The following is a 27,795-nucleotide window of genomic DNA, read 5'->3' on the forward strand; positions in this document are numbered from 1 at the left end:
AGTCCATATTTTGCTTTATATAGTATATACGTATTGTGAATCACATAGTAATTTGAGAAAATATTCTTGTTTGTTTTTTTTCTTCTGCATAAAATTGATTTAAACAGCTGTTTCTAGTGATGCTAATTTATATATGTTTAAATTGTGTTGTTTTCATAAAAGTCCTTCCAATAAATTAAAGTTCTTCTGTGTAGCATCTGGGATTAGTAATCTGCTTTTTGAAAGTGTACTCATTTCAGATGAAATCATTGAAGCAGCCTGTAAAATACATGGTCAGCACATTGTATTAGCTTTCTGATGACTTATGCGTGGAAAAATGAAATTGCAAAAGTGACTATAGCTAAAATGTGATTGTATAACCAAAAACAGGAGATTATTTTCTTCAGAAATTTTTCTCTCTCATTCTTATTAGAGGACTTCTAATTTTCTTTTATTGTCTTTTAATAGGTCATTTTGCCTTTGGAAGTCTATTTGCATGTGGTAGAGATTTTTGGCAAGCTTGTGCCAGAACAAGGTTTCAGGATACTCTGCAGGTCTTTGCAAAGAATGTGTGATTTTTACAAGAGGCAGTGTAAACTGCAAATGTGGATTGGATGAAGGAGAAGGCAGCTCTTTGGTGGGTTTAATGGTGAAGAAATCTAGATTAGTAATATGTGTCACCTAAGTGTAATTGATTTCACACCTTGACTTAATTATCTTTACTTCACCTCAATTGGTGAGTAAACATGGAAGAAGAAGTGTCAGGAGAGAAGATTCTCCTGTCATTGTCCCATTTCTACTTCAGATGTGCTACCTACAGGTTGGTACCATTTTGAGTGTTTGAYTGTCTTAGTTTCAGTTCTGTTTCGATTCTTGTTCTGTGTCAGTCACTAAGTTATTGGGCATCTGAGTATTTTAAATTTTGTGGATAAAAGTATAACCAAGAGCCTCTTGGCTGGTARCCTTGCATTTTGAATGTTTGCAGTTTACAGGACTATATCGCTGAAGGTATATTAAAAACAACAGTTACTTCAATGTTTTTGTTCATAACTGTTTTTCCTGAAGGCTTATAAAKTTCTTAACTGAAAGGTCCCTAACTGGAAGGGTCCTGTCAAAGATGAGTATCTCATCTTTGGTTGGATGTCAGTCGAATGACCTGAAATCTCTCAGCAAAGAAGAAAGAAAAATGCCAGTGTTAATGTTTGTGTTATTTGAAATAACAGGGACGTGTTCCTTCTTTCCAAACACATCACTTGTATTTTTATATCTCTATATCTCTAGTTACATTTCATGAACTCCCAGTAATTTTAAAAAGTATGAATAGCAAATCACTTTTCTTCTACATAATTCCCCTTATGGTATCATCATTGTTTCCCTGTAGCAAGTTTCTTACCCAGCCTATCACTGTTGTACAATCTTCCTCCTCCTTCAAGTGGCATTATATCATATAAAGTCTGCTGAAGTCCAGAGAGATTAGATGTACCACATTTGCACCATCTAGAATTTTTTTAGCTCATGAAAGGTAAGTATTGGGTACAACTTTGTACAGTCTATCTTTGGTACTTCCTTTTCTATTCTTTGCTACAAAGTGCATTCTAAAGCTTTTTTTAATGGTATTTAGGGCAAATTTACAGTTCTATATTTATGTAAATCTTTTTTGCAAAAGTGATTCTTTGCTATTGCATACTCATATGATAATACGTAGTTAATATCACAGTTTTATAAAAATAAAACCCTACTTAATTTGCTCTTTAATATGTTGCTTTTTTCAGTTTTTTTGGATTATCAGATGCACAATGGAGCATGGCGTGCTCCCTGAATTTCTTTCACATCGGATGTGGTCATTTGCATTTCTCTTCACTCAGTTTCATTACTTTTCTTGCTGTGGCTCTGATAYTCACTGTTCAATTTTTTGAAAAAAGAGATGAAACATCTGTTTGGATCATCACCTTATATTGTCTYTCRTCTCCACCTGAACGACCTAAATACATATTTCTTTTTCTGTTCATTATTAAAAAAAAAAAAATATAAAAAGAGTGACAAAATTTTACTTTTTAATTCCAACTTTTCTCCTAAGAGCTAATTTAGCTTGAGGGTTTTTTTTTTTTTGAGCAGTTCTCATTTTAAGCAAACACTTCTTGACTTCCCAGACAGAAATTTCTTACGTAAGTCTGTCTTTCCGCAGCATATCTAATGACCTTTTATTTAATCCTGGTAACTTTCTTGAGGTGTTTATTTCCGTAGTTAATTTGGGAGCACCTGCTTCTCTTTCCCTCTGTATAAAACCTGTATAGCTTTTGCACTTTCAGCTTAAAATGTGAAACCTCCTTCAGATCCAGGTTCCTATGTTCTCCAGTTCCATTGACTTTGTCCAAAAGTACAAAAAAAAAAAAATTTAGAGGATAAATTGCATATTGCTTTATCTTTCCATTTAACTTGAGTGTTTAARCAGTTGATTTACTTTAATACTAGTATATTTTCTGTGACCTGCTCTTTTATAAAATCCTTCCTACTATCCAAAACCAGATTTTAAATAACATTGCCTTGTTGCTAAAGGAGTGCATTTTGATTGAAATAGTCTTTGACTATCAGACTCAGKAATACTCGTGTTAATAGCACTTGGRTTTTTGATCTGTATTTGTGAAGATAGTCTTCCCAAGATGATGAAATGTCTTGTTCTGTTAGCGTCTATTCATCTCTCGGCCCAAATACTGAGAGCCCATTGCAGCACTGTAAATATAACCTTTAAAAACTATCATTTCACTGAATCAGTCTGACCCAAGTTATTTCTACATTATCCAAGTAACCTTATTTCTAATTGGTAACACATTATCAATGCATGTCAGTATCTAACTGGCTTTACTTTTATTTCATTTTCCTAAATACCRTATAGCCTTCAGCTGTGATACTGCTATTCCATTATTATTATTTTTTTGGTAGTTTCTTTAATCTTGGGGAGTTTAATGTCCTGAACTAGTGTTTCTAATTTCTTGCAGTGGGTCTTCCAGATTTCTTACGTTCAAGTGCAAATGTCTGTTGTTGCTTTCTAACCTCTTCTGTAGGAGCCAGTTCACATTCATTTCTTTTGAGAACTACTGCTGTGACTGCACATCTTATCAGTATCAGAACMTCTTCCTTGCTGTCCTATAGCTGAATTCTTTCACTGTCTTGTATCTGTGTGCCCCTGACTTTTCTTGTGCATAGACACCAAACGGGTTATGACTCTCTTTGAATGCAAGATTCCAAAAACTTTTAAAACTTCCTACAAGAACAGGTTTAAGTGTAAGCTTGTACACACAGGGAGTTTCCGTACTCTCTACATAATGGCTGTTTTAGACATTTTTGCTTTGGTCTACTGAATTACACAAAAATTAACCTACCGTGGATTGTGTGACTCACCTGTACGGTATAAAGCTGCTTCAGCTTGCTTAAAACCATGCCTTAATTAAGGGGGTGCAACTCTGAGTACAGATGAGATGTGATTAAAATCCAAAGTACAACTGGCAGTATATTTCTGTTCTTTGCTGTTAGCCAAAACAAAAACAAATGCCAGAAAAATTAAATTATTAAAAGTTGAAATAATTTACAAAGCTCATCTGAGTGTCCTCTATATAATATATACAAGTAATAATATGAATGTTTTATTTTTGTGAAGCATATTTTTGTATACCTTATGATCAAGGCAGTACTTGTTGGTAATATTCATTGGGTTGACCCAATTTATTCAGTATCATGTCACTTAATAAAACAGTAATGGTGGCACGCAGATAATTGCTGGGAATGCAGAAAAGAAAAAAAGATGGCGGGGAGGGAGAATAATAATCTTGGTAAGAAATGACTTTCTGTTCTGCCTCTTGAATGTTTGCATTTGTTCACAGCCCTTACTTGTCTTGTTTTGAAGCTTGAGGCTATACAAGGACATACATTTTTGTATGGTATTCATTATTCCCTCTACTGTTATTCTATCCTTTTCCCCCCCGTTTAAGACTTTGCCATTGATTGCACATTCACAATGTGAGCTGCAGGGCAGATAGGGAAATGTACTTTTCTGTCACTCAGAATTTGCCTTTGTTGGGAAAAGAAGCAATGCTGAAAGGAACAAAAATGAAGCATTCAGTGCTGCATTGAAAATGCTTTCTAGAAAAGAACTCTTTCTTTATTATATTATTAGGTTGGTAGGATCATTAAAACTCTTGAGTTACAACATCCTCATATATAATGGGCCTCTCAGGTGTAGTCAGTCTCTGCTGTTTCTCTGTTGAGCAGAGGCAATGGTCCCACGGCTGGAGTCCTCACTGTTGGAGTATCCAAGTGTTTGTCAAGTCCTGAGGAACTAGGGAAAAAAAAGTAAATTTTTATTTGTAAGAGCTTATTATCATGGTGCTTCCTTGGACAGCTGTRTAATCAGGCATATGTGCCTGTCACTGCAGTCTTCTACAAGATTCATTTCACCTTGAACACAAGGCAATGTTTGGGACTTTTTTTGTTTTATTTTTGTTTTGTTTTTGTTTTTCTTCGTCACCACTGTCCATGACCCAGGGCTTCTGTGCACCAGGGGGTGAAAGAACAACGTTCAGGACACTTGAACACCAGTAATGGGGATTGATCCGTTCACTTCACAGATAGCGAAGTCCAGTTTGTGGAAAGGGCTATAGAGTAGGAACAGCTATTAGCCAGTATTTAGTTTTAGGGGAAGGTGCTCTGATGCTTGCCGGTTTGGATAGTCAGTAAGCTCTACTACTTACCAAGCTGATTATTTCATTTCTAGTTCTCCTTCAGTGTTGTAGCATTAATCTTTTCCAGTTCAGAAGTATTTGTGTCATCTTAAAGATGGCAGTCAGGATTCAGCTTTCAGAATAGGACTATGTGATTAATTCTGTTTTCTGGAGTTCATTTAATCAACTCCTGCAGACGTTGTGAACAAATACAAATTTGTCCAGAGTTTTAAATAAGGAATTCTAATAATAAATCCCAGAGAAACTGACTTGAAAAGACTTACTTTTCTTGCAAATAAAAAGAGGTTACGCTGCAAGATGTCTGATGTCTGTATTCATGATTTAAAGAGAGCAAGAAATAAAGTTTGACATTATAAGGAAGCTTTTATTCATACTTAACCAGTCCAGGAAATGATCGAGTTATCAAAGTGGATTATATTAGCAGTAATGGTATACTGTAAAATGGGGGAACACCTATCACCTATTTTTTCCAGGGATTTGTTATTCTATCCAAGAATTTTTCAGTTCTACAAAGGAAACTCATCTTACAGCAAATGTTTTGCTTGACACAGGAGCAAGTTGTACACTAAACAGCTTTTATGTTAAATGGTAACAATTACCATACAACACCAACATGKTTTTTTTTATTCGATATTTTAGAATCAGATGACTACTGTATAACAAAATCAATAGGGAAATAAGGAGCAAAGTGAGATCATCTTGTTTCTATTGTGATGGTAACAGTAATGGATTTATTTTGTAAATATAGTTCACATCTCTGTAGATGACCCAAAACATCTTGATTTCAATAATTATGTTTTGAACAAGCAGAGGGAAATTACAGATTTTAGTTTTGCTAACTTGGCTTTGAACTACTTTTAATAGAATGAATTATTTCTCAAGAAGAATGAGTCAAATGGATAGTTACCTGAAGAAGCTTTCTAAACTTGTGAAAAACAACTTGAGAAAGCAATAGTGTATTGGGCTAAAAGGATGGAAAAACTTTGGAAAAGTTTTTGGTAAAATTTTGTGGAGTTCAAGAGTAAAATGTTCAAAAGTGCTGAGTATTTTGTGTGCTTTGGTGCATGTTATTCCCTTAGCCAGTCAGCTAAATTATAATATACAGCAAATATTGCTTGATAAATAATATGAATAGGCATTACTAATGTCTGCAGCTTTCCTTTAAAGTTTTTAACTGAATTATTTGATTTTGCAAGTTCACTATTTCTACAGAATACTCCAGTGATTCTAGTGTGCCTTATAACATTATTGCACAGAACTTGTTATATTGACTTGTTACAGTCAGTTCTGTGGTATGTCCCAAGAGAAGTGGAGGTGTCTGTTTCTTCCTATGAATATTGCAGTGTCTGTCTCTGTTGCAGGTATTCTTACAATGTAACTAAAGATAATTAAAATTTTTGAAGGTCAGCAGTCAACTATTTATGTATCTTAGAAACAGCCATTTCCCTTCTTTTTTGCCTGAACTCATTTCCCTCTCTGCATTTTCCCTTGCAAGAGTGTCAGCCTGGGCTGCTGCTTAGTTCACTGTGTAACTGCAGAACGTTAGTGTCAGCATAGAGGAAGAGGAGCTGAAGTTGGCACTGTCAACCAAAGTTATTCATGAAACTTCACTGAGCTGGCATGTTGGTAGAGGAAATTGCTTTGGTCTATACAGACCACTGTTAGTCTTCACAGTGGCAAGTAGTCGATGTGTGATTCCTTCAAGACTCAGATACTGTTATTCGTAAAGACTGGGGCTTGTTTCTATGAAGATATTTTCTTGGAACATATGCTTCACAATATCATTCACTTTAATTCTCATTTTTTCTTAAGAAAGCATCTTAAGGAACTTTTTTTTCCCCAGGGCTTTAATTTTTCCTCTGAATTATTGCTAAAATGTTTGACAGACATACACTGACTATATTTGGAAAGAAACTATTTCTAAAAATAGCTCTTAAGATCAGATTCCTATTGCATGTTTTCGAAAACCAGCTAAGTTCTTGTGTAAACCTGACTCAATATTGTTTTTTTCTAAAATGATTTAAATTTATAAGGGCAATATCCTACCTCTTTAGGAGTGGTTGAAGCATTTCTGTTTCTGTTTATTTTCTCAGTTCTTTGTAACCACATTTTTGGGGGGGATGTATCTACAGTCAGCAGTGTGACATACGGAGTTACTATTTTAAGCCCTCCTTTTCTGTTGTATTGTGTAAGCCAAGCTGTGTATCCTGTTAGTAATTATTTGTATTTCAGTATTTGTATTTCAGTATTGCCTAGAGATTCCAGCTGATTTGTTTGCTGCTTGGGCTGTGTTTTGTACAGGCGAGCCCAAGAGCATGATCAGTGTCCGTTGGCAGCAAAAAAAAATGATAAAATATAAATAGCCAGGGGTCTACCTATAGCCTTATAGTCATACACAGTTTCTCATATAATTACTGTCTTGCTTATGTCCTGGATAGGTGTATGCTCCCATAAAGCATAGGGATAGTAGAGAGGTGAACTGACTTTGCTCAGGGTCACACAGCAGATTCCTGGCCAAACCAGGAAGAGAAGTTACTGATTCCTGGTCTCCTGTCCTATCCACTGAACTGCTTCTGACCTCTGTTTTCATAGGCTGCTCCTAGGTTAGTCCATCCCGTTTCTTAGAGGAAATAAAATCGTAGTTCATCAACCAAAAATCAAGTTTAAACCATAAGTCCATTGCCCTTCAAGAGACACAAAAGAAGCAAAGATGGGTATTTTATTTAGGAACAGTTGGACAACATAGCACTGTTTGTGCAATGCTCTCTTAAGTCTCCGGAGATTCTTTTCTAAGCATAAAATGTTGAGGAAGTGGGCTCATTGGCATGGTGTCGGAGCAGCTGGAGACGGTTGGCTGAGCTACAAGCATCTGAGTGCAGAGCAGGTCAAAAAATAAGGAATGTTGCTTTGTTGTTTTGAAAGAATATACAGTTTTAGCTAATTTTAGCAAGAGTAGTGCAATGTCCGCATGCAAAATAGATGACTGCGATATAGAATTTGCACAGAACGTGTGCTAATTACAGCTTTTTAAGCTATATATTTTCAATATCACTTTTTAAAAAATCATTTAGATGTACTCTTATAGAGGTTTGGCTGTAATAGACCACTTCTGGCCAGTAACGCTCCCTGAGAATTTGTCTGCACTTCACTGCTGCGCATTGGCTTTCCATATCAGGGAGATTTTTTTTTTTTTTTTCCCCAGACTTAACTGAAACAACTGCTACTTGAAGAATTCTAAGATGTTTTTATAGATAAAAGGTTTATTTTGCTGTTCAGTTTGCTTCAGATGAGAAGCACCTCGAGAGGTTTTTGACAAGAGCAGTGTGCCCAGCTTTTCAAGTAGAACATTAAGAATGAACTAAGGAAAGAGCTTAAGTCCTTAACTTCGAACAGAGAGTAATCCTCAAAAGAGTAACAAAACATCATATAACATTATTTGCAGTTGTTCAACTTCCCTTCTTAAAAATCTCTAATGATTTTTTTGATCATATTTGACTTGTATATTTAAAAATGGTTTCATTTATGGCTCTTCGATTTTAATACAAGTGTCTACCATACTTTTCTGTGAATATTATTCTGTATGAACTGACACTGTTGGCAGTGACAGTGGAGACTGGAGTTCAAGCAAACTCCTGTTTGAAAGCCAACAGAAGAAGCCCAGGTCAGTTTATGGATCTCTGTCTTACTGGCTGTTCTCTTCTGTTTATCTTAATATCCAGTTAGGTATTACAAGTTTCAGAATATCATATCATGGACTCACTCCTATGGGTGTTTATTATTATTGAGTGCATGTGTCTGCATGTGTGTGCATGTGTGTATTTTCCCAGAAATGAGGGTTAGCAGATGAATTCATAAAACTCCCTCAAGACTAGATTCATACTGGCATCTAGGACCCATTACCATCACTGGTAGTTATATGCCTAAATACTACTGTGAATCTGGGACTTCATCCTAGCGTTGGGCTTTCATGGAAGTGTTCGCACTTTTAGGTTGTTGATCAAAATGTATCTTAGGATGCTGTGAATAATCCTCATCGTTATTGAGAAGCAGTACAGCATGTTCGCTTTATGAAAAGCAAGATTTGTGTTATCCTGGGAATGTTCGCAGAGAGTTGCTTCTTCTGTCTTGGTGAGTGCATGAACCCTAAGCACAGACCTAGCACTCAATTGACATATATGAACTATTACATTTTAATGGCTATTCACTGGTGTAATAGATTGAAAAACTGCAGAGAGCCTGCATCCTAGTATTTTTCAGTATCTGTGAGGGTTTGGACACCAATGGGAGCTCTCATACACATTTGTGGCTATGGCTTTTAATTCAAAGATATTCACATAATTCTTTGAGGGGAACAATGTGATTATACAATGTGATTTCAGCTTTTCTGAATAGAAAAACTGCATGTCCCACCCTGGCATGTTACTTTGGTTCTTCCACTTCCAGTATCTTCTGCATGTTTTAAATAAGTTAATAGGTAGTTAGCATGTATTTGGGGGCATAGAGGATATTTGCATTTTGTTCTGGATTGCAAAACAATGCTATGTTTAGAAATTTAATTAACATACATCTGAAATGCAAATCTCTCTAGATTATAGAATGTGATTGAGAACCATGTTTGTTGCTTATAAGCCATGTAGTCTTCAGTCTTATCCTTTCAGCAAAATCTTGTTAGAATCTTCTGTCTGTAGTGAGAAGCTTTGAATATGTTGGCAGAATAGAAGCATCTCTGACAAGTGTCAAACAGGGAAAGACAAATTATTCTATTTGGTCACTTCAAGAAGGGCTTTAAAGAAAAAAAAGGTGTAAACTCTGTACTCACTTCATCAAAAGGGAAATTCAGTGCCTGGCATCGATTCTGGATTTTGATTTGCGAACTTACTCACAGGGAAGTGATGAATTATTTTGTGTATTCCTCATACCAGTGAACCCTTTGAAAGTTTGGTCTTCTTCAGGCTAATGAGATAGATAATACATTATTGTTTAATGGATGTGAAAAATGAGTTTTGTTCTGGAGTGTAAGAGGACAAAATAATTGCTATTGCAGGGATAAGTGCACATAATGTTATTTAGGCTTGTAATGTCAAGTTCAGTGGACCTCAAATTAGATTTAAAGCTGTATTTTGATTTAAGTTTCCTTGCATGACTGTCCATTTTTTCTTGCTCTCTTACTTTTTTCAGACTAAACAGAGTACTGAAATAAAAAATGCTACACTTGAATTGCAATGTGGAATATTTACTTAGGCCTTGAGACAAAAAGGATTCTTCTATACTTATGAAGAAATAGAATATTTTATTCCTTGTCTGCCTTCTATTTGTAAATAGAAGTTACTTATTTTGCTGTTATGTGCGTCTTTCATACACTATCCTTCATCACATATTCATTGTGAGCATTTGCTTAATGTTTATTATACATTAAAAATAGGAAATGCAGTGCCAGGGAGTGTTTTACAAGACTGCTTTGTTTTTGTATTAGATGGCAGCCTCAAGTAAGATTTTATGCAGATTTTGCTTTAAAATGACAGCCTTGAGCAGCTTCTATGTAGATTTTTTAAAATGAAACAAGAAAACAAATAAAATTCTCCTAAGACATGGGGGATTGTATGTGAAAGGTGTAGAGTAAATAGGAAGTTATTTTAAGATTTTTTTTTTCAGAGTTCCAGGTATTTCTTTAGAAGGTGATTTTTGTAGTACTTGACATATAGTCTATAAGTAGTTTGCCTGATATGAAATCAAATCTGTTTATCTTTGAAGGGGATATATATACCACCAACTTCCTTGTCGCTGTGAAGGTATCTTTCTTAAGCTGACACTATCTGTAGTTAGGAGCAAGATCTACCAAGGCCTCTCCTTTCTGAATACAGACAGAAAATGCCATGAATCCCTATTAATCACACGCTACACAGGAAAGCTATTGGAAAATGAAGAACAGTACCTGGCCTCTATTGAATTTTATGCCATCATATTTGTACGGGCACAGGAAAGGAGGAGGAGGAACATGTTGGTCATTTATTCTTTTATTTAGTGCAACTATTTCAAGTAAAATAACTAGCGCATTACTGGTCACTTCTACGTAGTTTGTCTCTTTGAATGTTGTAGCTTGTTTTGCAAGTCTGCAAGGCAAGCTTTTCCACTGCGGACAGACTTGGTCAGAGAGCAGAACAGAAGAGGACAGTGAAGACTGCAGGAAATCACCCAACTGTGGATCTTCCTCCTTATTATGGTATGTTCCTGTCGCTGCGTGGAAAGCAGCAGATTAATCCAGGTAACAGCTTCTCTTTGAGTTCGGTCGCCGGTGTCTTCAGATGAAGTTGGGCGCTGGCTGGGCGGCGAAAGGGCTGCAGGCTAGTGCTGCAGCGCCCCTCCGCTACCGCGGCTGAGGGGACGGGGCGGTTCGGAGCTGCCCTGCTACGTGGCTCCTTCCCCTCTTCGCACTTCTTGTTTCTTCCTCAAGTGCCTGGGCGGCCTGCTGTGTGCCGGCACGAGGGAGCCAAGGAGGYGACGAGGAGCTGGGGAAGGCAGTAGCAAACCTGGTTAAAAGACAAGGCACCAGAGCAAAAGCTGGGGTTAGGGATGTCAGGACTTGGAGGACTCGGTGGAATAGGACACACATCACCAATTTACATTTAGAGGGAGTGCGCTGCAGGAATGTAGGAAATAGCATGTTACGTTGTTTTATACAGGCAGACGCCTTTTTTTGTAAGTAGTCTTAAAACAATGTTTGGTTTGCTTCTGTAGTGCCGATTTTATTTAGCRTCTGTAAAATTGTTTTATATATTCAAAAGATTTTTCCTTTCTATTTAACTGCGTGCCCTGCTAGTTTCCTGTTCTTGTGAAGGTGCCAAACTGCATTTACAGCAGTATTTGCATGGCTGAGCCTGTCTGGGGGGAATTGTTTACATGTCTGCATCCAAAACTAGGACAACAGAGCATGTTTGACAATGAAAAGTCRTATCACAAATCTCGTGTTGTAATTCCTTGAAGTATATTCTGGGAACAATGAAGTAGCTGAGCTTTCCTCTGATTTTTCAAGGCTGGTTTGCTTTAGGGATAGAGATTGGATTATTCCACTTGCAAAATCATCTATTAAATGTCAGTGTAAACAGTAGCAAAAGAAATGCTGCCTCAGGCTTGGGACTGTATCACAGACTCTCCTTGCTTTGCTTCACCTTCTTGTGAAAAGGTGAAACTTTTTTTATGTTTTGGCAGTCTCACAAAAGTAGACAGATACTAAATTGAAGAAGTAAGTTACACTTCTGAGGAAGGGTTAGCTGTAATATCCTGGGTTCATTATTCTCTATGATGTGAAATATTGGTTCGWTTTACATTAAAATTTTGGTTCTGAGGTAATTACTGAACAAAATTGCAGTAATAATTCAATTGGGAAAAGRCTTGAAAGTTTAAATGAAGTACGGGAAAGCAGAATTGTATATCAAATAATTTAAATGCTTAACTGAGTGGGAATTTTTAATGTAATATTTTTGAGAAACCCTGTAAAAGTTTTGTATTTCTTTGTCTTCCTTCCATTCAGATCTTGTACATGCATTAACAATCAAAATATTTAGTAATTCTGCACTGATTTACTTAAATGACTGATGCTTGGATGTTGTTCTCTTAAGTATGTTACTTATTTCTACTGTTGAGCTTGTTCCAGAATCTTGTGTGGTACTCTCAGTTTTTAACCTTTCATATGAAGGATTTTGATTTTCAGTTTTTAATTTTTGTACTTCTGTTAGAATTTCCTTTGTGTATTTTTATGTAGCACATTTTTTGATTTAGACTTTTTTAGACTTAAGAGAAAATTTATAGGACTGTATTTCTTATATTTAAAGAGGTGACTGAAATAGTAGAATTGGTGCATAGTAGAAATAACTTCTGGTGAACTACAGGATTGTCCAGAAAAAGGGTAGGGAATAAGTAATTTCTGTCCGAGGCCTTTCTGAARAGGATAGCACCTGTGCATGATGTATTTATGGAACAACAGGAAAAAAAAATGTGATAAAGCCACTGATTTAAATTTGTATATACCTTTTAGATTTGATAAGTGAACATTTAACATAATAGTGTCTACACAGAACATTTTAAATATCTTCCTTAAAAAATGGAAAAATTCAGACAAAAATATTTTAATATTCAAATAGCACAGTTTTCCTCTTCTCTGTGCATCCCTCGAGCTAATGAAATGCTGTGATGTAGTTAACTCTGGTAATTTAGGAGCAGTCTTGCAACGTATAACATTTCTTAAACTTCTCACAACTCTAATGACTTGCATCCAAATCTCAGCTTTAGTACAAAAAAGTGAAAGAATGTTACTAGTTGTTTAAATTATATTGCTACCCAAAATATTTGCAGTAGTAACACTTTGTGTGCAGATGAATCACTTTATGCTTTAATTTTTCATGAAGTAAAAGGTTTGCCTCAAGCTGGTCTTGTAATTTATTTATATTTAGACAGAATCATTTTTAGATATGGAGAGCTGCACTGCTTTGGCACGATATCTGCCAATCTTTTTTTTTTTTTTTTTTTGTTATCTGAAGTTGGCTGCTTTATGCAGTCTTCACACTTTCCTATGCCAGTCTGTTTGGCCAGTGAGTGCTTGGTCCAGAGTAAGAAAATTGCGGTGTTATTGTGGAAGAACAAAAAACCAGAGGATGCTGTTTCCGGTGCAAGTCTGCCGCCCCGTGCGGAGACCCAACCTGTGAAGTTACTACAAACAGGCTCCTAAAGGTTTTGGAAGGATGACCAGGTCACTGAGTTGCCTCTGCCTTACTCTGCCTCTTTTTACGAAAAAAAGAGCGTTTCCTTTTTATACCCTTTCAGTTTTATACTCATCTTTGTTTAGTGATTCCCGGATGCTTTATTTGTAACAATGTTTTATATACTTTTGATATGTAATGTCGACAAGATCCTCAGTTCTCCAATTTTTTTTTTTTATTTTTTGATACAAGTAACACAGGTACAGGAAGTGCAGTGTCTGTGAAGCTTAGTTCTGCTTTCCAGTAAAGCAGAGGCTCATATTTTGATGAGCCCTGCTGAGTGGTTAAGGTGTTAATATTTTTTCCCCTGGTTTTACAGTAAATTCCTTTGGGTGTTTCCTGCAAAAGACCTGTAATTCGGAGATTTTGCAGGGGGCGAGGGGGAGAAGTCACAATAAAAATCAATAAATAAGAAAAGGAAGATACTAGATCTAGTACTGCTAAGCTTTTATGACTATGGGTGGGGTTTCTTTTTATGGCTAAGTTCACGTAACAGTTGAATGCCGCTGAAAATGGCGGTTCCACTTGATCCTGCCCTCTGCTGCGTGATGTACCTGTGGCACCAGCACTCCACTCAGTTCATCGTGCAGTGAAGCGGTTCAGGAAACTAATCTAGCAGAAAACTTTTTTTTTTTTTTTTTTTTAAGAACAATTTTGCTAGTTTAACTCACTGTTAGCCCACTCACTGAGGCTTGCACCAGGGAAGTGGCAGAAGAGTGTGGCCCTGGGCCCTGGGCATGGATTGCACTGATAAGCCTTTGCCTTTGGCAAGAGCTAGGCTTTATAGCTAGCCTTTCAGACCTTGCAAATTGTGCAGGGCGAACACAAAATGCTACTTACTCAGAAGTGCCTGTTATTTGACAGGAGCTTACTTGCCAAGGTTTCACGTTCCGGAGAATCCTTCAGAAAATCAGCCTAGAAGCTTGTCCCCCTTTAGGGACTGGTGTTTGCAGCATAAGGCATTTCCTTTGGTTCTATCCCAGTTTTTGTTTGTGTTCATAACTACTTGGGATTAGYTTAACGGCTTAGAACGCTTTCTTTTTCCCTGTTATATTTCATATTATTTCCTGTTATGTCCTCATTATTTCTTATTATTTCCTGTTATGTGATTTTTCTATGTGACTTGTTTAAAACTTAAATCTTGAGTTTTTGCATCTAGTAGAATTTACTAATTGATGGTCTTTTACTATGGAAGCCTTTCACAGTATACAAAGACAGTGAATTAAAGCACAAATACATTTTTGGCTTCTTATGCAAATAACAGAAGYGAACAGAAGCTGCATTTAAAAAGCCATGTATCTGCTGCATGGCWACTCTTTTTCTAAGTTTTTGTTTTTCAAAAGTATGTCATATTTCCATTGGCCTTCCATAAAGGAAGATAAGACTTAAGCTCATGGTATGTAAGGAGTTAAATATTTCTCATTTGCTTATTACCTCACTTTGATTGTACCCACTGTTGGCAAGAAATTTCAGTGTTTTAGAAATTTTAGCTGTATTCTGCAAAACAAATAAGCTCTTGCTTCTTTGAGAAAAAATTTAGGAAATAAAGGAAAAATTTAGTCACGCCTTGTAGGAGCTACAATAACCACATCTGTTTTGCAGACAGGCTCTTTTTGCATTATGCATTTCATCTATCTCAGCTTTGAAATTTGACAGTGGATCGTTAGAGTTAATTTATGTAGCAATAAAAGTTGGGAGGTCATGTGAAGCTCTTCTTTTGATTGTTGCATATCTGTTACAAGAAACCTGAAAGACTTCTGCATGTGGGAGTTTGTAGTTAGCTTACACAATGTCATAATCAATGCCACTTACTGAGCTTTGTCTAAACTCCTATATCTAAATCCAACCAAGTGTAAATCTGATTTCAGTGGTAATGCACTGTAATTAAATTGAGCCAGTGCTGCTAGGACTTTCACTGAACGGTTGCTGCCTTGTAACAATGGGGAAAGAGGTGTCCCTGAAGTCCTTCACTCTTAGAAAAATACTTACATGTTTTGATATCAGTGTTAAAGACCAGACTGTGCCAGGTGTTCGCATGAAATTTTGAAGACTAGTTGTTGAACTGTTACTCATCAGTAATAGCATTTAGCTAATTTTATTCTATACTAGGTTTGAGAGAATTTCTGAAGTAGTTAATTTATTAAAGATCACAGTGTTTGCTAATCTTTGTGATTTCATCAACTTAATCTACTTTATTTTATGTAACGATTTTTAAATGCTGGTAGAAGCTGAAACACTTATACACAGTATGATGTAATGCAGAATACATAATTGTCTATGTGTTCCCAGTTCCGAGTGATTTTTAATTAGAGTTAAAATTAAATGGAGTTACCCCCAGCAATATAAAAAATACAGAAAAGTTGAGATATAACCAACATCTTCAAGTATGGCATAAACTGATGTAGCATTCAAACAAGTTTAAATGCTTCTTTTCTGAAACCATTCACTAAATCTACATTTATGATTAGTGTATGATACATTAGGTTATTAAAYTGATTATGAAAGAGAGATAAGTTTCACCCTACTCCTCCCTTTCCTGCTGCTGTCCTGTTTCTTTTTTTCTTAGCTGTTGTGTTTTCCATAGTCTTTACTTGTTTATAGCATTACAAACATTTTAGATGTGAAAAGGAGAAGATATTAGAAGATATTAGATTTTTATTTTGTATTTTAGCAAAAGAGTAAGTTCTCAAAACATTCTGAAATGAGGGAACATAGGATGTTGCAAAATATTTTAAAACACAAAGAATAATGAAATGCCTAAAGCCATTTTAAGGGAAATTTCAAAGCCCATTGGAATTAGTCTGTGGTTTCCTTAATATCTTTTGAAAATTCAAATAGGAATTTTAAAAGCTGTACAAAAAGATCTCGCAGATGTAGGAAACTAATGCAGAGCTCCTCTAGCTGATTTTGTTAGGCATTTATGTAATGTTGTTTTGGGCCCTAACCAACACTCAGATTACTTCGTATTTTCTGTGCAYGTCAACAACATGCTTGTGAAGAGCTAACCATAAATCAGTTGATGTGCAGCAACTTGTTTCCTATTGTAACTTGTTTATGTGCCTGACCTTTCTTAAGAGTTTCTTAACCTTCACTTTAAAATCAGGTCCTCTGAATCAGGTAGTTGTAGACTTTTTTGCAGGAGTTGATGGAGATYGCTGGAAACATGTGAGCATCCCAGAAATATTGACCAAAGAACTGATATACACTCAGTTCTTTTGATAAATCTTGGACATTGAATCTGAGGACCAGAAAGCCCATGTCCTTTCCCACTTCTAGAAGCTACAGTGCAGAGATATAAAGTTAACAACTCTGCTTTAGATGAGACAATTTTACATCTTTAACATTGTAAGCTAGTTACAGCATTTTCTCTGCTAAAATTATTTTGACATTCTGTTTGACTTTACTGCTTTYTAGTATCTTTCCTCTTAACAACAACGTCCATACCAACATAACATTTCTGTAATAAAAGCTTGTAATAAACAAGCTGTTCTTGTTGCCCGGATTAAATGGGGAGGGCAGAGAAGACACGAAGAGATTGAGAGGGGAAAGATCAGCTTCCCAACACCCACTGGAAGCAAGTCTGCCAGCATAGATGCAGCCTTCACAGCACAGGTGCAAAACTTCTGTGTAACATCATCCAGCTGTTTCATATATGGGCTTCTTCTACAGATGGGTTGTTTTTGTAACATGTTATTCCATGCTGGAGTTGCACTCTTTGATCTTACTTTTCSCTGGCTTTCCACAATAGTTGTGTGCTCTTTTCTGTGGCATTATTTTCTGTTGTAGCTATAGATGTCTAGTGGGAAAACTGTGCAATGTGTCTTGTAATTCTGGATGYGGTAAAACACTGTTTTAATGTCATATCTGCAGTATATCTGAAGTCTCCAAAAACAGTTTGAAGCCTATGTTATCTCTGAGAATCCATGATACCATCCTTAGATGTGCTTCTGTGTTCCTATACCTCCTTATACTTTGCTAACACTTTTCCTAATAGCAGTATGAAACATAATGTTGTGTATTTGAGATTTTGGTGGAAAACAAACCAACCCCCCCCCCCCGGCCCTGCAACAGTGGAATTATTTCACTCTGATCGTTCTCTTTGTCAGGTTTATCTGCCTGTAATTTTGGGGGTAACCCTCAAGATCCTTGCTGTGACCTCATGTTTTGCCCATYCTCACATCTCTCACTATCCCTTTTCTGTTGTGGTCTACATGTACATCTTTGGCTACTTTCTTTATACTGGTAACTTTTCATTGGAAAAGTGTATTCTGATCTATTTTTGTACTTTTAGTCCAGAGTTTTGATTTGCCTTTGATGCATCTTTGAGGTAATGCTGTTGCTGATTTTAAGCTGGATATGATCAGAATTATAATGTGGTTTCACTAGAGGCAGTGAAAAGCTTACTGCTGCTGAAATGGAAGTCTCTTTCCTCCGTCCCATCATCTTYCCTTTCCCACTGTTTCTTGTGTGTGCTAATGTCAGTGCTCTTGAGACCCTTCCAGGAACAGATTTGACTTATTAAAAAGGCAGAAAGAGAACTCAATGATATAATTTTCTTATATTTTAGTATACTAAATTGACTCACAAAAGAACCTGACAAAGATCTGTGTTGGCACAAAGTTAGTGGTTTGGGACTGAGTGACTTGGGGCAGTGATGAGGAGCAAGTGAAACGAAGGGAAAGTTGAGAGGAGCCATAAATAAGAGCAGAAGACCAAGCAGTGAGGCCAACGGTTAGTTGGAGGAACGCAGCATGCTGCCGCTCAGGTGTCAGTTTAATGTGAACAGAACCCGGGAATCCCAGTGCAAGTCTCTTTCTCTTAGCATTGGGCAGTGTCTTCACACCAATAGGTACCGGTGAGCAGTACCTAAGGGCACAGAAATTAAATCGATGATATAGGAAAATGAATGCAAGTTTTCCCCTTATGCTACTTGATTTCTTCTATACTTATTGGATTATACTTTTCCTACAATACCTTTTTTTATATATATACACATATATACATACATACATATATATATATATATATATATATATGTATGTATGTATGCTGCAGGGAGTTTTAGGTCAGTGAAAAGCTTGACATATTGTATGCTAATACTGGTCTCACCAGCCAAGCTCATAGGTCATTTTAATTGGTGTAATTGAACGTGATAGCTATATGTTTGCATAAAACTTGAATTTTTATTATATTCTGTCTTCCTGCTTAGCGAGGAGTAAACAAGATCTCCCAGTTTCTCGTAGATATTTAAAAAATTCTTTTTTTCCCTGCTCTGTAGGAAGTGGCTATATTCGTCAGTTGTTAATGGGTTTTATGACTGCAAAGCTAGTCCAAGCTGAGCACTCTCTTCAATGAGGTCACTACGTGTCTATCTTTCTGCTGGTCTTGGTAGCCATGGGGCGCATGGTTATGCACTCGAGAGTGCTGCCGGTGGTACAAATTACTTTTGTTCTTCAGCATCCTTAGTTCAGGGGGATGATACCTGATAATTATCTCTTAAATGCCATCATTTTTTAATCTTATCTGGCTGTGACAGACTAGTCTTCCAGCAGATTCATTTCCCTCCTACACTCATACAGGCTTTCACAAGATGCTGCAAAAAAGGARATGAGAAGCAAAGCAAAAAGCAGACTGACTTGTATACTGTCTGTCCATTTAAATTTAAGCTGCAGGTTATGTTGCTGGTTGCTATGTGCAAATCCAGACATTGTTCTCTGAAGACACTATTTCTTCTGTAAAAATGTTTAGTGTGGTCTATGGTCAAATAATACTTCTCAAAAACAGGTTTTCAGGGATAGTGAATATTGGTTCTGTGCTATCACTACTGATACTAATTAATGACACTTGTTTACTGTGTAAACTGAGRATGCTAGTTCACTGCTGGAAACTACTGATGTGGTAGTTTGAAAAGGTCTTCCCTACTTGCTGTGGAGATATCCGTAAGACAGATTTGTTTTGGTTTTCATGCTGCTTTATCATATATGATATTATGGTCAGTTCTCATAGGGGAGTGGTTGTATTTAAAATTTTTGAAATTTGCTGTCAGGAGCAATTTGCTGATATTTACTTTAAAAATGCAGTGAAAATGCCATCCAGAAAAGAAATTTCCTGTAATATTTGAGGAACGTTAATGCCTGATGGGATGCAAACTCAATTGAAGCGAATTAAGGAATTTGAGCAAGTGTTAGGAAAGACCTTCTTTGTGTATAGCATTTGACTGTTCTAGAAGTAATAACGATAAACTAATTTTTTTGAAATAACATTGGACTTACGTAGTAGTACGAAAACATGTTTTATACAAGTATAGAAATTATATAAATATGCAAAAATATTTTTACAGATGTATTGACTATTTTGAGTTCAGATTTTTAATAAGTCATATTTTACTGGATTTTTTTTAATAACTCTGAGGACATTAAGATTTTTCCCTGCTTTTTTAAATGGGCCTGTGAACAAAAATATGGATAATCAAATGGAGCGTATTTAGCTATGCTTTTCTTCCCTTTCTAAAGCCCAGGGCAGGAAGTTCATGTGAGCTTTTCCTTCCAGACCTGTTTATGATCTGTCGTTGTCTATCTTCATTGTAGTTCATGAAAACAATTGCACAGAGTGGTGTCAAATGCAGAAAGTGAATTGTGTAGACACTTTCTGTTTTTTCGAATCTGATTGACAGGAATTTGAAAAATTGTTTGGCCTTTCTAAAAGATAGAAATTGCTTGGCTCTTTGCAGGCCTGTGTAACGTTTTGTGGCCTGTTGTTACATGAGTCAGACTGGATTGAATGGTTCTGCCTAGGTTTGTTATCTGAATCTTTGCAAGGACTAGATTTGCAATTTGAAATAATTTCTGAATTGATGGAGCACCACTTGGTTGTTGTTGCTAATGGTTATATCTTCAGTCTTTCCTACAGGTGTAAACTGCTGAAGTACTTCCAAGTAGAAGTTGATAAAATACAAGTTGCTATGCCCTGGAAAAAAACCTTGGAGTAAAACGGATTACCTTACGCTTGCATATGTTGAAAAGTCAGCAGGGCTTTGGGGGTGTTTTTCACTGCAGATGGCCTGTCGTTCAGCAAGGCATAGATAGGGAGGTATTTTTCAGGGCTTTTTTGCTGTAATGAAGTCATCGCTTCCCTGCAGTGAAAAGCTTTCTTAGGAAAGCATGGGAATTGGTTCTTTCTTTAAAATTTGCATGAAGTTATTCTTGTGATGGCGCTTCAGTTTTCTCTCTCTGAGTGTCCACCGTGGGTTCTAGATTTAAGTGTGTAGCTGGAGCGTGTTGCTGTGTGTGCATTAGCACCTGCCTAAAGTGTATTACACCTGCTGCGCCACCCGAAGATTATCTCAGGGTGCCTTTCACATGCGTACGGCTCTTGCCAGGTCAACAGACCTCATCACAACTGCAGTTTCTTTGGTATGTAACATCAATAATGCAATAGAAGAATAAAAGCACTATGCTATATTTAGTGTTCATTAATGTACATGTTCCCGCTAATCCTTTTAAAAATATGTTCCTGCAGCATATTTGTACTCTCGTCTGAGCCTATTACAGTGGTTTTGATTTTAATAATCCTTTGTGGTGAGAAATATATTGAGCAGCAGGACATTTATGTGGCATGAAAGCTTCTGTTTGGTTGTTTGTGCTGTCTGGTTTCTCTGGCATTAAGGCAATAAGGCCTCTATCTGTGAAGTGTCTTGCTGCTTGGTTCCTTTAGCTGATACTGATTTTCTGGATCTGGGTCTTGGAAGTGAATTTCTGAAAGCGTGTGTGTTTGAAGTATGCTTCCAAGCATTTAAAGACCCTGTTTTTTATACAAAATGACAATGTACCCCTGCTTCTTTTACCATTTTTTTAACCTTTCATAAGTTGTTACACCTACAGCGTCGCGTTCACGTAGGGTGAAGGATTCGTTCCACACATGGTGGTGGCATGACACGCCATGTGATGTGCTTGGGTTGACTGCAGCTGTTAAACCCACTGTGTTCGGTATGTTTAACAGGATTATGCAAGATGAGAAACGCTCGGTGCRTGGTAGCTGATGGGTGTTTCCATTCTCTCCCCATCCTATCCGCCAAAGTGACCCCCAGTGAAGGTGATGCTGCTGTCAGCGCTGGCTCAGAGTTCCTGATCCAGGGAGGTTAATGTGCAGTGCCGGGGCTCGCGCCGCTGAACCGTCACTTAAGACAGTCAGCAGAAATGCAGAAGACGAAGTTAATTAAATTTGATTGATACGTAGAAACCTTATAGGGAGCCCTAAGGCCTAGAACTTTTTGCTGTTGTTTTTAGGCTTCTGTTGTGACTTGTCATACAGACGCTGGAAATGTATGATGCTGCGTGTGCATTTTGCCTTCTCTGCTCTGTGTAAGAGCTTGTGGAAAGTTTGTCTGGGCACTCTCTAAAATGATCCTGTAATGCTTACTATATGACTCAGATTAACTGAAGTCGTATACCGTGTAATGTCTAAGTATTCATATCCTCTCTTTTAACACAACCATAATGATAAAGAAATATTTATGTTCGTTTATTGTTTAGATTCCAATGCTTCTGTCCATGATGATTTTATTACATGTGGACTAAAGAGAAAATTGCTAAAGTTGTTGTATTATCTTGTAGCCCTGTAATTATGTTGTAAATCTGGTAACCATAGAGCCTTTCGTCTGTAGTGGTAAAGGGCAGTTGACTTTGCCCTAGACCAACTGGATTATTTGTTCCCATAGGGGTTGCACTGTCACTGCACTTATCCCATTCTGTAAATGACTAAACAGACTTACTAAGTTTCAAGAAATGGATTTAGAAAGAGAATCAAAAGACTTTGGAACAGCATCCATTGGTGTTGTAATATTGATATATGCCAAGGCTGTTAGAGGAATGTGTCACAGGTGTAAGTTCTTGAATACCCTCTTTTGGATGGGCTAGCAATTCATTTTATAGACCTTATTACATTTTTCGCTATGGATTACTTCATCATGTTATCTGCTTTTACTTTTTATTGCTGAATATCTTCAGGTTACTTCCCTTTTCCCCCAACTACTTTGTGTAAGTAAGCAGTAGATGAACCAATATATGGGCTCATAATATTCTGTAATAAAAACATTTTCTTACGTAAGTTAGAGTGTTACAGGTATTAGTGAGATCATTGCTATGCTATTTGGATTTTTATTATACTAAACAAATTAGGAGAAATGTCAGAAGAAGCRTCATGAATGCATAAACACCAATTTCAGCTTCAATAAAGTTGAGAGAAATAGTGCAACAGAAAAAATGTATCCATAAGAGAAAGTGATTTCTTGATATTCATTTATAATGGTAAATATTTTTGAAAACAAGTTGCACTGTTTGTTATTGATTACACTTTTTTTTTTTTTCTTTTCCAGTTGCCCATACTTGTCAGAGAAGATTACACCTGCTATTCCTGCAATTGGTGGGATTCTTTTCTTTTTCGTGATGGGGACCCTGCTGCGTACTAGTTTCAGTGATCCTGGTGTCCTCCCACGCGCAACACCAGATGAAGCAGCAGATCTAGAGAGACAAATAGGTAACACTGAAGGTCTGTTGTCTCTTCACTTTTCTCCCGAGGGTGTTATGTACTTTGTGAAGGCAGTGTGCTGCTCTGCTCATGGGAAGAGTTACTCCTGTTTTGCCACAGCGATTGTTCTGGAATTGTACTGTCCGATGACATTGCACTGATTCCTGGAAAGACTGTTGGTCAGTTCTTCACTCAAAGACAGTAAATAAAATGCTGGCCCTGGAGAGTGAGAGTTAYTACTGCAGATACTTTTCTGCAAAATATGGTAGAAATCTCTAGTGCACAAGAGGGTATTTTCTAAAGCGTTTCTGGCAAGAAAGCTGATATTGCAAAGATTCTGAAATTGTGCATCTTTTAAAAGTAATGTACCCTCAGAGTTTAGTTGAATTTAATTACATTGTTACTTGTATTTCCACAAGCTCAGAGAAGTCTCTATGTTAATATACAGACTTGTAAATTGATAGTCTTGTGTCTGTTGTGCTTCCSTCATGGTAACAAAATGTTACCATTTCTTAGTTGTGGAAAGGCATAGCACTTAGGGGAGAGTGAATTAGATTTTCATCAGCCTTGCTCATTGGGAGAATTGTTAACTAAGTTCAAACTGTGGAATTTCTATAGCTACAAATGTGCTAAATAGATTAAAAAAAAAAAAAAAAAAACACACACGCTACCTGGGTAAGAAAACACAGAGTGAGTTTGCAGAGCTGCTTAGTAAACTGTATTTCTGTTTATTTTTTAGTAAGCTACTAAAGCTTACTATGGTCTACTATATATGTACTTTGATATGACAGTCATTGGAAATCACATGTTCAGAGGTAACTTCAGAGGAACCCTCACCCTTGTAACTAAAAAGATAGATACCAAGTATATCCCCGCACAGCAGAAGTACCTGTTGAGTCTTTGATGTTTCTTTTGGTACTATAGTAGCATCTTAGACCTTGTCTACTGTAACAARTAATTTCATGCAGTAAGAGCAAATGAATTGACTAAAGTTGTTAGTACAGTTCCCTACATCTACACTGTGTGAATCTGAGGGATTAACTTCAGACTAGGTTTTGTTCAGTTCTCTGGACTAACTGTCTTCTACAGCACATTTTTTGATAAAGTTCATTTTTAATAGCTTAAATGCTCTAGTAGTTCTTCAGATCTCCTGTGATTAAGAATTTTATCTTCAGGACTCAGTTTCAGAATAGTTGCAGTTGGAAGAGAAAGAGTGGTTTTACCTTTTTCTAAAGACCTGTTATCTTTAGCATGGATGTTCTAAGAAGTGGGATTTCAGAATGCAGAGATGAGTTCTTTGGTTGTCACTACACTGAGATAATTTTCTTTCAGCAGTTTTGGAAGGTCCTAACCACAGCTGTTATGGTACATTAGAGCATAAGATGAAAAACCATCTGTGTAATAATCTGTATTTTCTGTACCTCAGCAACTGAATTTGAGTTCTGAAGTAGAGTCAGTACATCTGCAATGTACTAGATGCAAAAGCTATTTTTACTTATTCCATATACTCTCTGTGTAGGTTTGAGGCTTTTGGAACTATATGGTCATGGAGCAGCTCTGTTTGTTGAACTCTGTGAGAGGAAAATTCTTTCCCATGGATGTGCAAATTCTGGGAAGTATGATTTGTCAATTTTTATAGAGCTAGTACAGCATTATGAAAACAGTGCATTCTGCTAGCATTCAGAATTCAGTGTTCTTATTTGTTATATTGCTTTTGTTCATTGTTTGGATCAATTATGCGGAGCCACAAGTGAGCTCTCATTGCCACGGCAGAAAGGAGGTTATGTTTAGCCAATTATGACTTTGCTTTGGGCAAGGGCAAGAAAACTGATAGATCCTAGATGACTCAGATATCTCAACCCCAGATAGATGAATTTAGATTCGTATGAGTTTCTTATGTTTGATCACTTTTGGATATGGCATTCTGGGTAATTTAAAAATATAAACTTCAATCAACCTGTCCTTAAATGTCATAAATAAGTAATAAGTGGAGGAACATTTTGAAGCTGCATTCTCATCACAATCCAAAAAACATTAAAAATGGACATGAAATGTGTTAATGCTGAGGAATCAGAATGCTCTTCAAACAGAGTAATTCCCATCCTTTTTTGTGTAATAGAAGGAATTCCTAAGATGCACAGAATTCAGATATATGAAAAACAAATGCCAAAGTTCAAATTTATGTTGCTGGGGAAACTAAGGAAATATTTTTTGGCCTGATTTTGGAGTTTAGTTTTTAGCTTTGCTAGTGCTGCCATTGAAAACATTTTTCAAAATCCAATACTGAGTAATGTGCTGCGTGCAAGTGTGTATGTTGCTAGGATGGGTAATGATATTATATTTCTAGTTAGAAAGGAAAGGATGGAGAGTAAGGGAAAAAAAATCTGAGAACTATTTAGGAAAACTCAGAAAAAACTATGATTTCTCTCCTCCTTTTTTTCTCTTCCCCTCACCTCTTCCCCAAAAAGTTATTCAGTGTGTAGGAACTTGTGAGAGGARGATGGAATTCAGGCAGGTGTGAGTGGTGCTCCTTGGAGAGTTGCTGAGAAATGAGTGTCTTTTTCTATCACGAAATGATGTTATAATTTGTACATAAGCAATTGTTTAAAATATAGGGCTTTCCAGAAAGAACCATTTTGAAATTGAGCTTCCTGTGTAAGTGAAAAGATTGCTATATTTGATGCGACTCACTAGTTCTCTGTATTTTTTAAATATTATTTTGCTTCAGTTATATTATTGCAGTATTTGGGGAGCAGTGGGCATTCTGTATCTGTTTCAGCAGTAGTTTGCAGTAGTGAGATTTAAAAAAAATCTTATAGTTGGAACGTAAATATCATTATTAAATGTTTGGAATCATAAGAATGTTGTCTTTCTAATAGAAGAACCTTCCCTAAGGCTTGTTTGAGGAACATGGACTTGTGTCAAACCTCTAGACTTTGTAAGTGACCCTTTGCCACAGTCTGACTTCTGCCAGCTGTTTAACCTCAAGATTCCCAGAATAGTGAAGCACAAGTAGGCTGCATTTGCAGATAATTGCCCTGGTTTTTATTGTCCTGATAAGTTACAGAACCTGAACAATTTCCAAAGAATAAAAGTAGGTGTTTGTCATACCTGATATGAACTGTTTAAGATATTTCTATATAAGAAACAAATGTTTTTAAAACAGAAAAAAAATGTTGACTATCTCAGGTAAATTTTAACCTTTTTTAATCGAACTGACATTTAAAGGTAATTCAAAAATGAAAGCTTAGCAGTTGTTAAGTGATAATTCAAAACCCACTTTAGTCGTCATCTGTTCCTACTGAACAACACATACACCATCTTACACACACACCTACGCAAACAACCAGCACTTTTGTGTTAGTTGGTCCTTTTCTGGCTCATTAGTACAGGACACTGCTGTACCTGATCAGATGTTCTCTTTAGGTAAAGGTTGGAGCACCATAGGAGGGCACTGTATGGAAGTCTGTGCTGCTGATGCATGCTTTAAATCAGAGCTAGGAGAAGGAAAGACATCTGTGTCTGAGCTTGTTGACCAACCATCTGTCTTTCATCTGTTATATTAACAAATTTAAAACAAATTGCAAGATACATGCATACTGTATGTATATAGCAAAATTGGAAATTGATAGTGGGTTGACTGAGGTAGTAATAGTGTTCTGAAAAGGTACAGCATGTTTTTTCTTTGAATGTTCAGATGTCATTGATTACTCAAACTAGTCTGAAATAAAGCTTCAAGGAGAAGTTGCACTTTATCAGAGATCATGGACAGATTCATAAAAGTGAATGATTATGTGATGGGGGTGGAGCACCTAAAAATTCTTTAAAGTATAGAATTTTGTGAAGAAAAATTCTTTAAATCCAGGGACTACCAGTAGTAGAGATGATCATTATTTTCTTGGCTAAGGTTAGTATTTGCCCCACGACTTTGATTTTCTCTGATGTTGGACAAGCGTTGATGATTGAGAGAATAATTTATTCCTTTTGTAATGAGAGGTCATTGTAAGAAAAAAGCTTGAGCATTATTTTATATGAAGTAAAAGATATTGGATGAGGGAAGTTACTTTAGCTCTATTTTAACTAAAAAAAAAAAATCACTATCATTGTTTCTTGACTGTTTGAATATTAATGAAACAAAATCTTCCCGAACAATGCAAAGCATTTCTACCAGTGTTTGARAAGAGAACTGTGGGGAGAGAAAGATGAATTGCGAAGAACAGTGGTACCCAGTTAGGTACTGTCCTGATTTCCCTGTCATCTCTGTAGGTCTTTCTCCACTTCCCTGTCTGTATCTTTGAGTTTCTTAAGCTCTTTAGGCAAAAAAATGACATTAAAATTCATTAATGAAGGTGCTGCTGAAATTTACTGGCTGATTATATGCCAGCGATAGTAACAATGCTGCAGTTGGGAAAATTTGTTCTGAACAAAAACCTCTACAGCCTGGTCTTTTTATGTAAAATAACTAGGCTTCCTAATGGAAAGGCGCCTTTTTAGTAGTTACATATAAAGATGATAATATTGGTGATGAGCTAAAATAGATTGCAAGTGAGTCACTGGAGTATAACTAGCTGTTAGGATTTAGTTATCTTACTGTGACAGATATCACTATATCCAGCTGCTTGGCGAAATGCATGAGCAGGTGCATATATTGTTCAATCGTTCTGYAAATTGTATTTTAAATCCGGCTTTTACTAGGAGATTTTCCCTCAATTTAACCACAGCAAATGAATTTCTCAGTTTTTCACATCTTGTATCCATACATGTAGTATTTAATTGTACCCATGGCTTTGAAACAGCCATGA

The 27,795-nt window shown here is 36.5% G+C and overlaps 1 protein-coding gene across 5 annotated transcripts in view; it reads left to right on the top strand.

The window, feature by feature from the left end:
• Positions 1-27,795, top strand: part of ZDHHC14 (zDHHC palmitoyltransferase 14) — a 117,624-nt gene that overhangs the window by 38,067 nt on the left and 51,762 nt on the right. For 3 of the 5 annotated variants that reach the window (XM_085297992.1, XM_085297996.1, XM_085297994.1), the window contains exon 2: positions 22,842-23,014. In XM_085297992.1, coding sequence (XP_085154118.1) covers positions 22,842-23,014 — 173 coding nt within the window. The remainder of the gene's footprint in view (positions 1-22,841; positions 23,015-27,795) is intronic. The other 2 variants (XM_085297993.1, XM_085297995.1) reach the window with 1 other exon arrangement.

Source organism: Rhea americana, unplaced genomic scaffold, assembly GCF_003343005.1.
Source record: "Rhea americana isolate MKP2758 unplaced genomic scaffold, rheAme1 scaffold_134, whole genome shotgun sequence".
NCBI lineage: Eukaryota > Metazoa > Chordata > Aves > Rheiformes > Rheidae > Rhea > Rhea americana.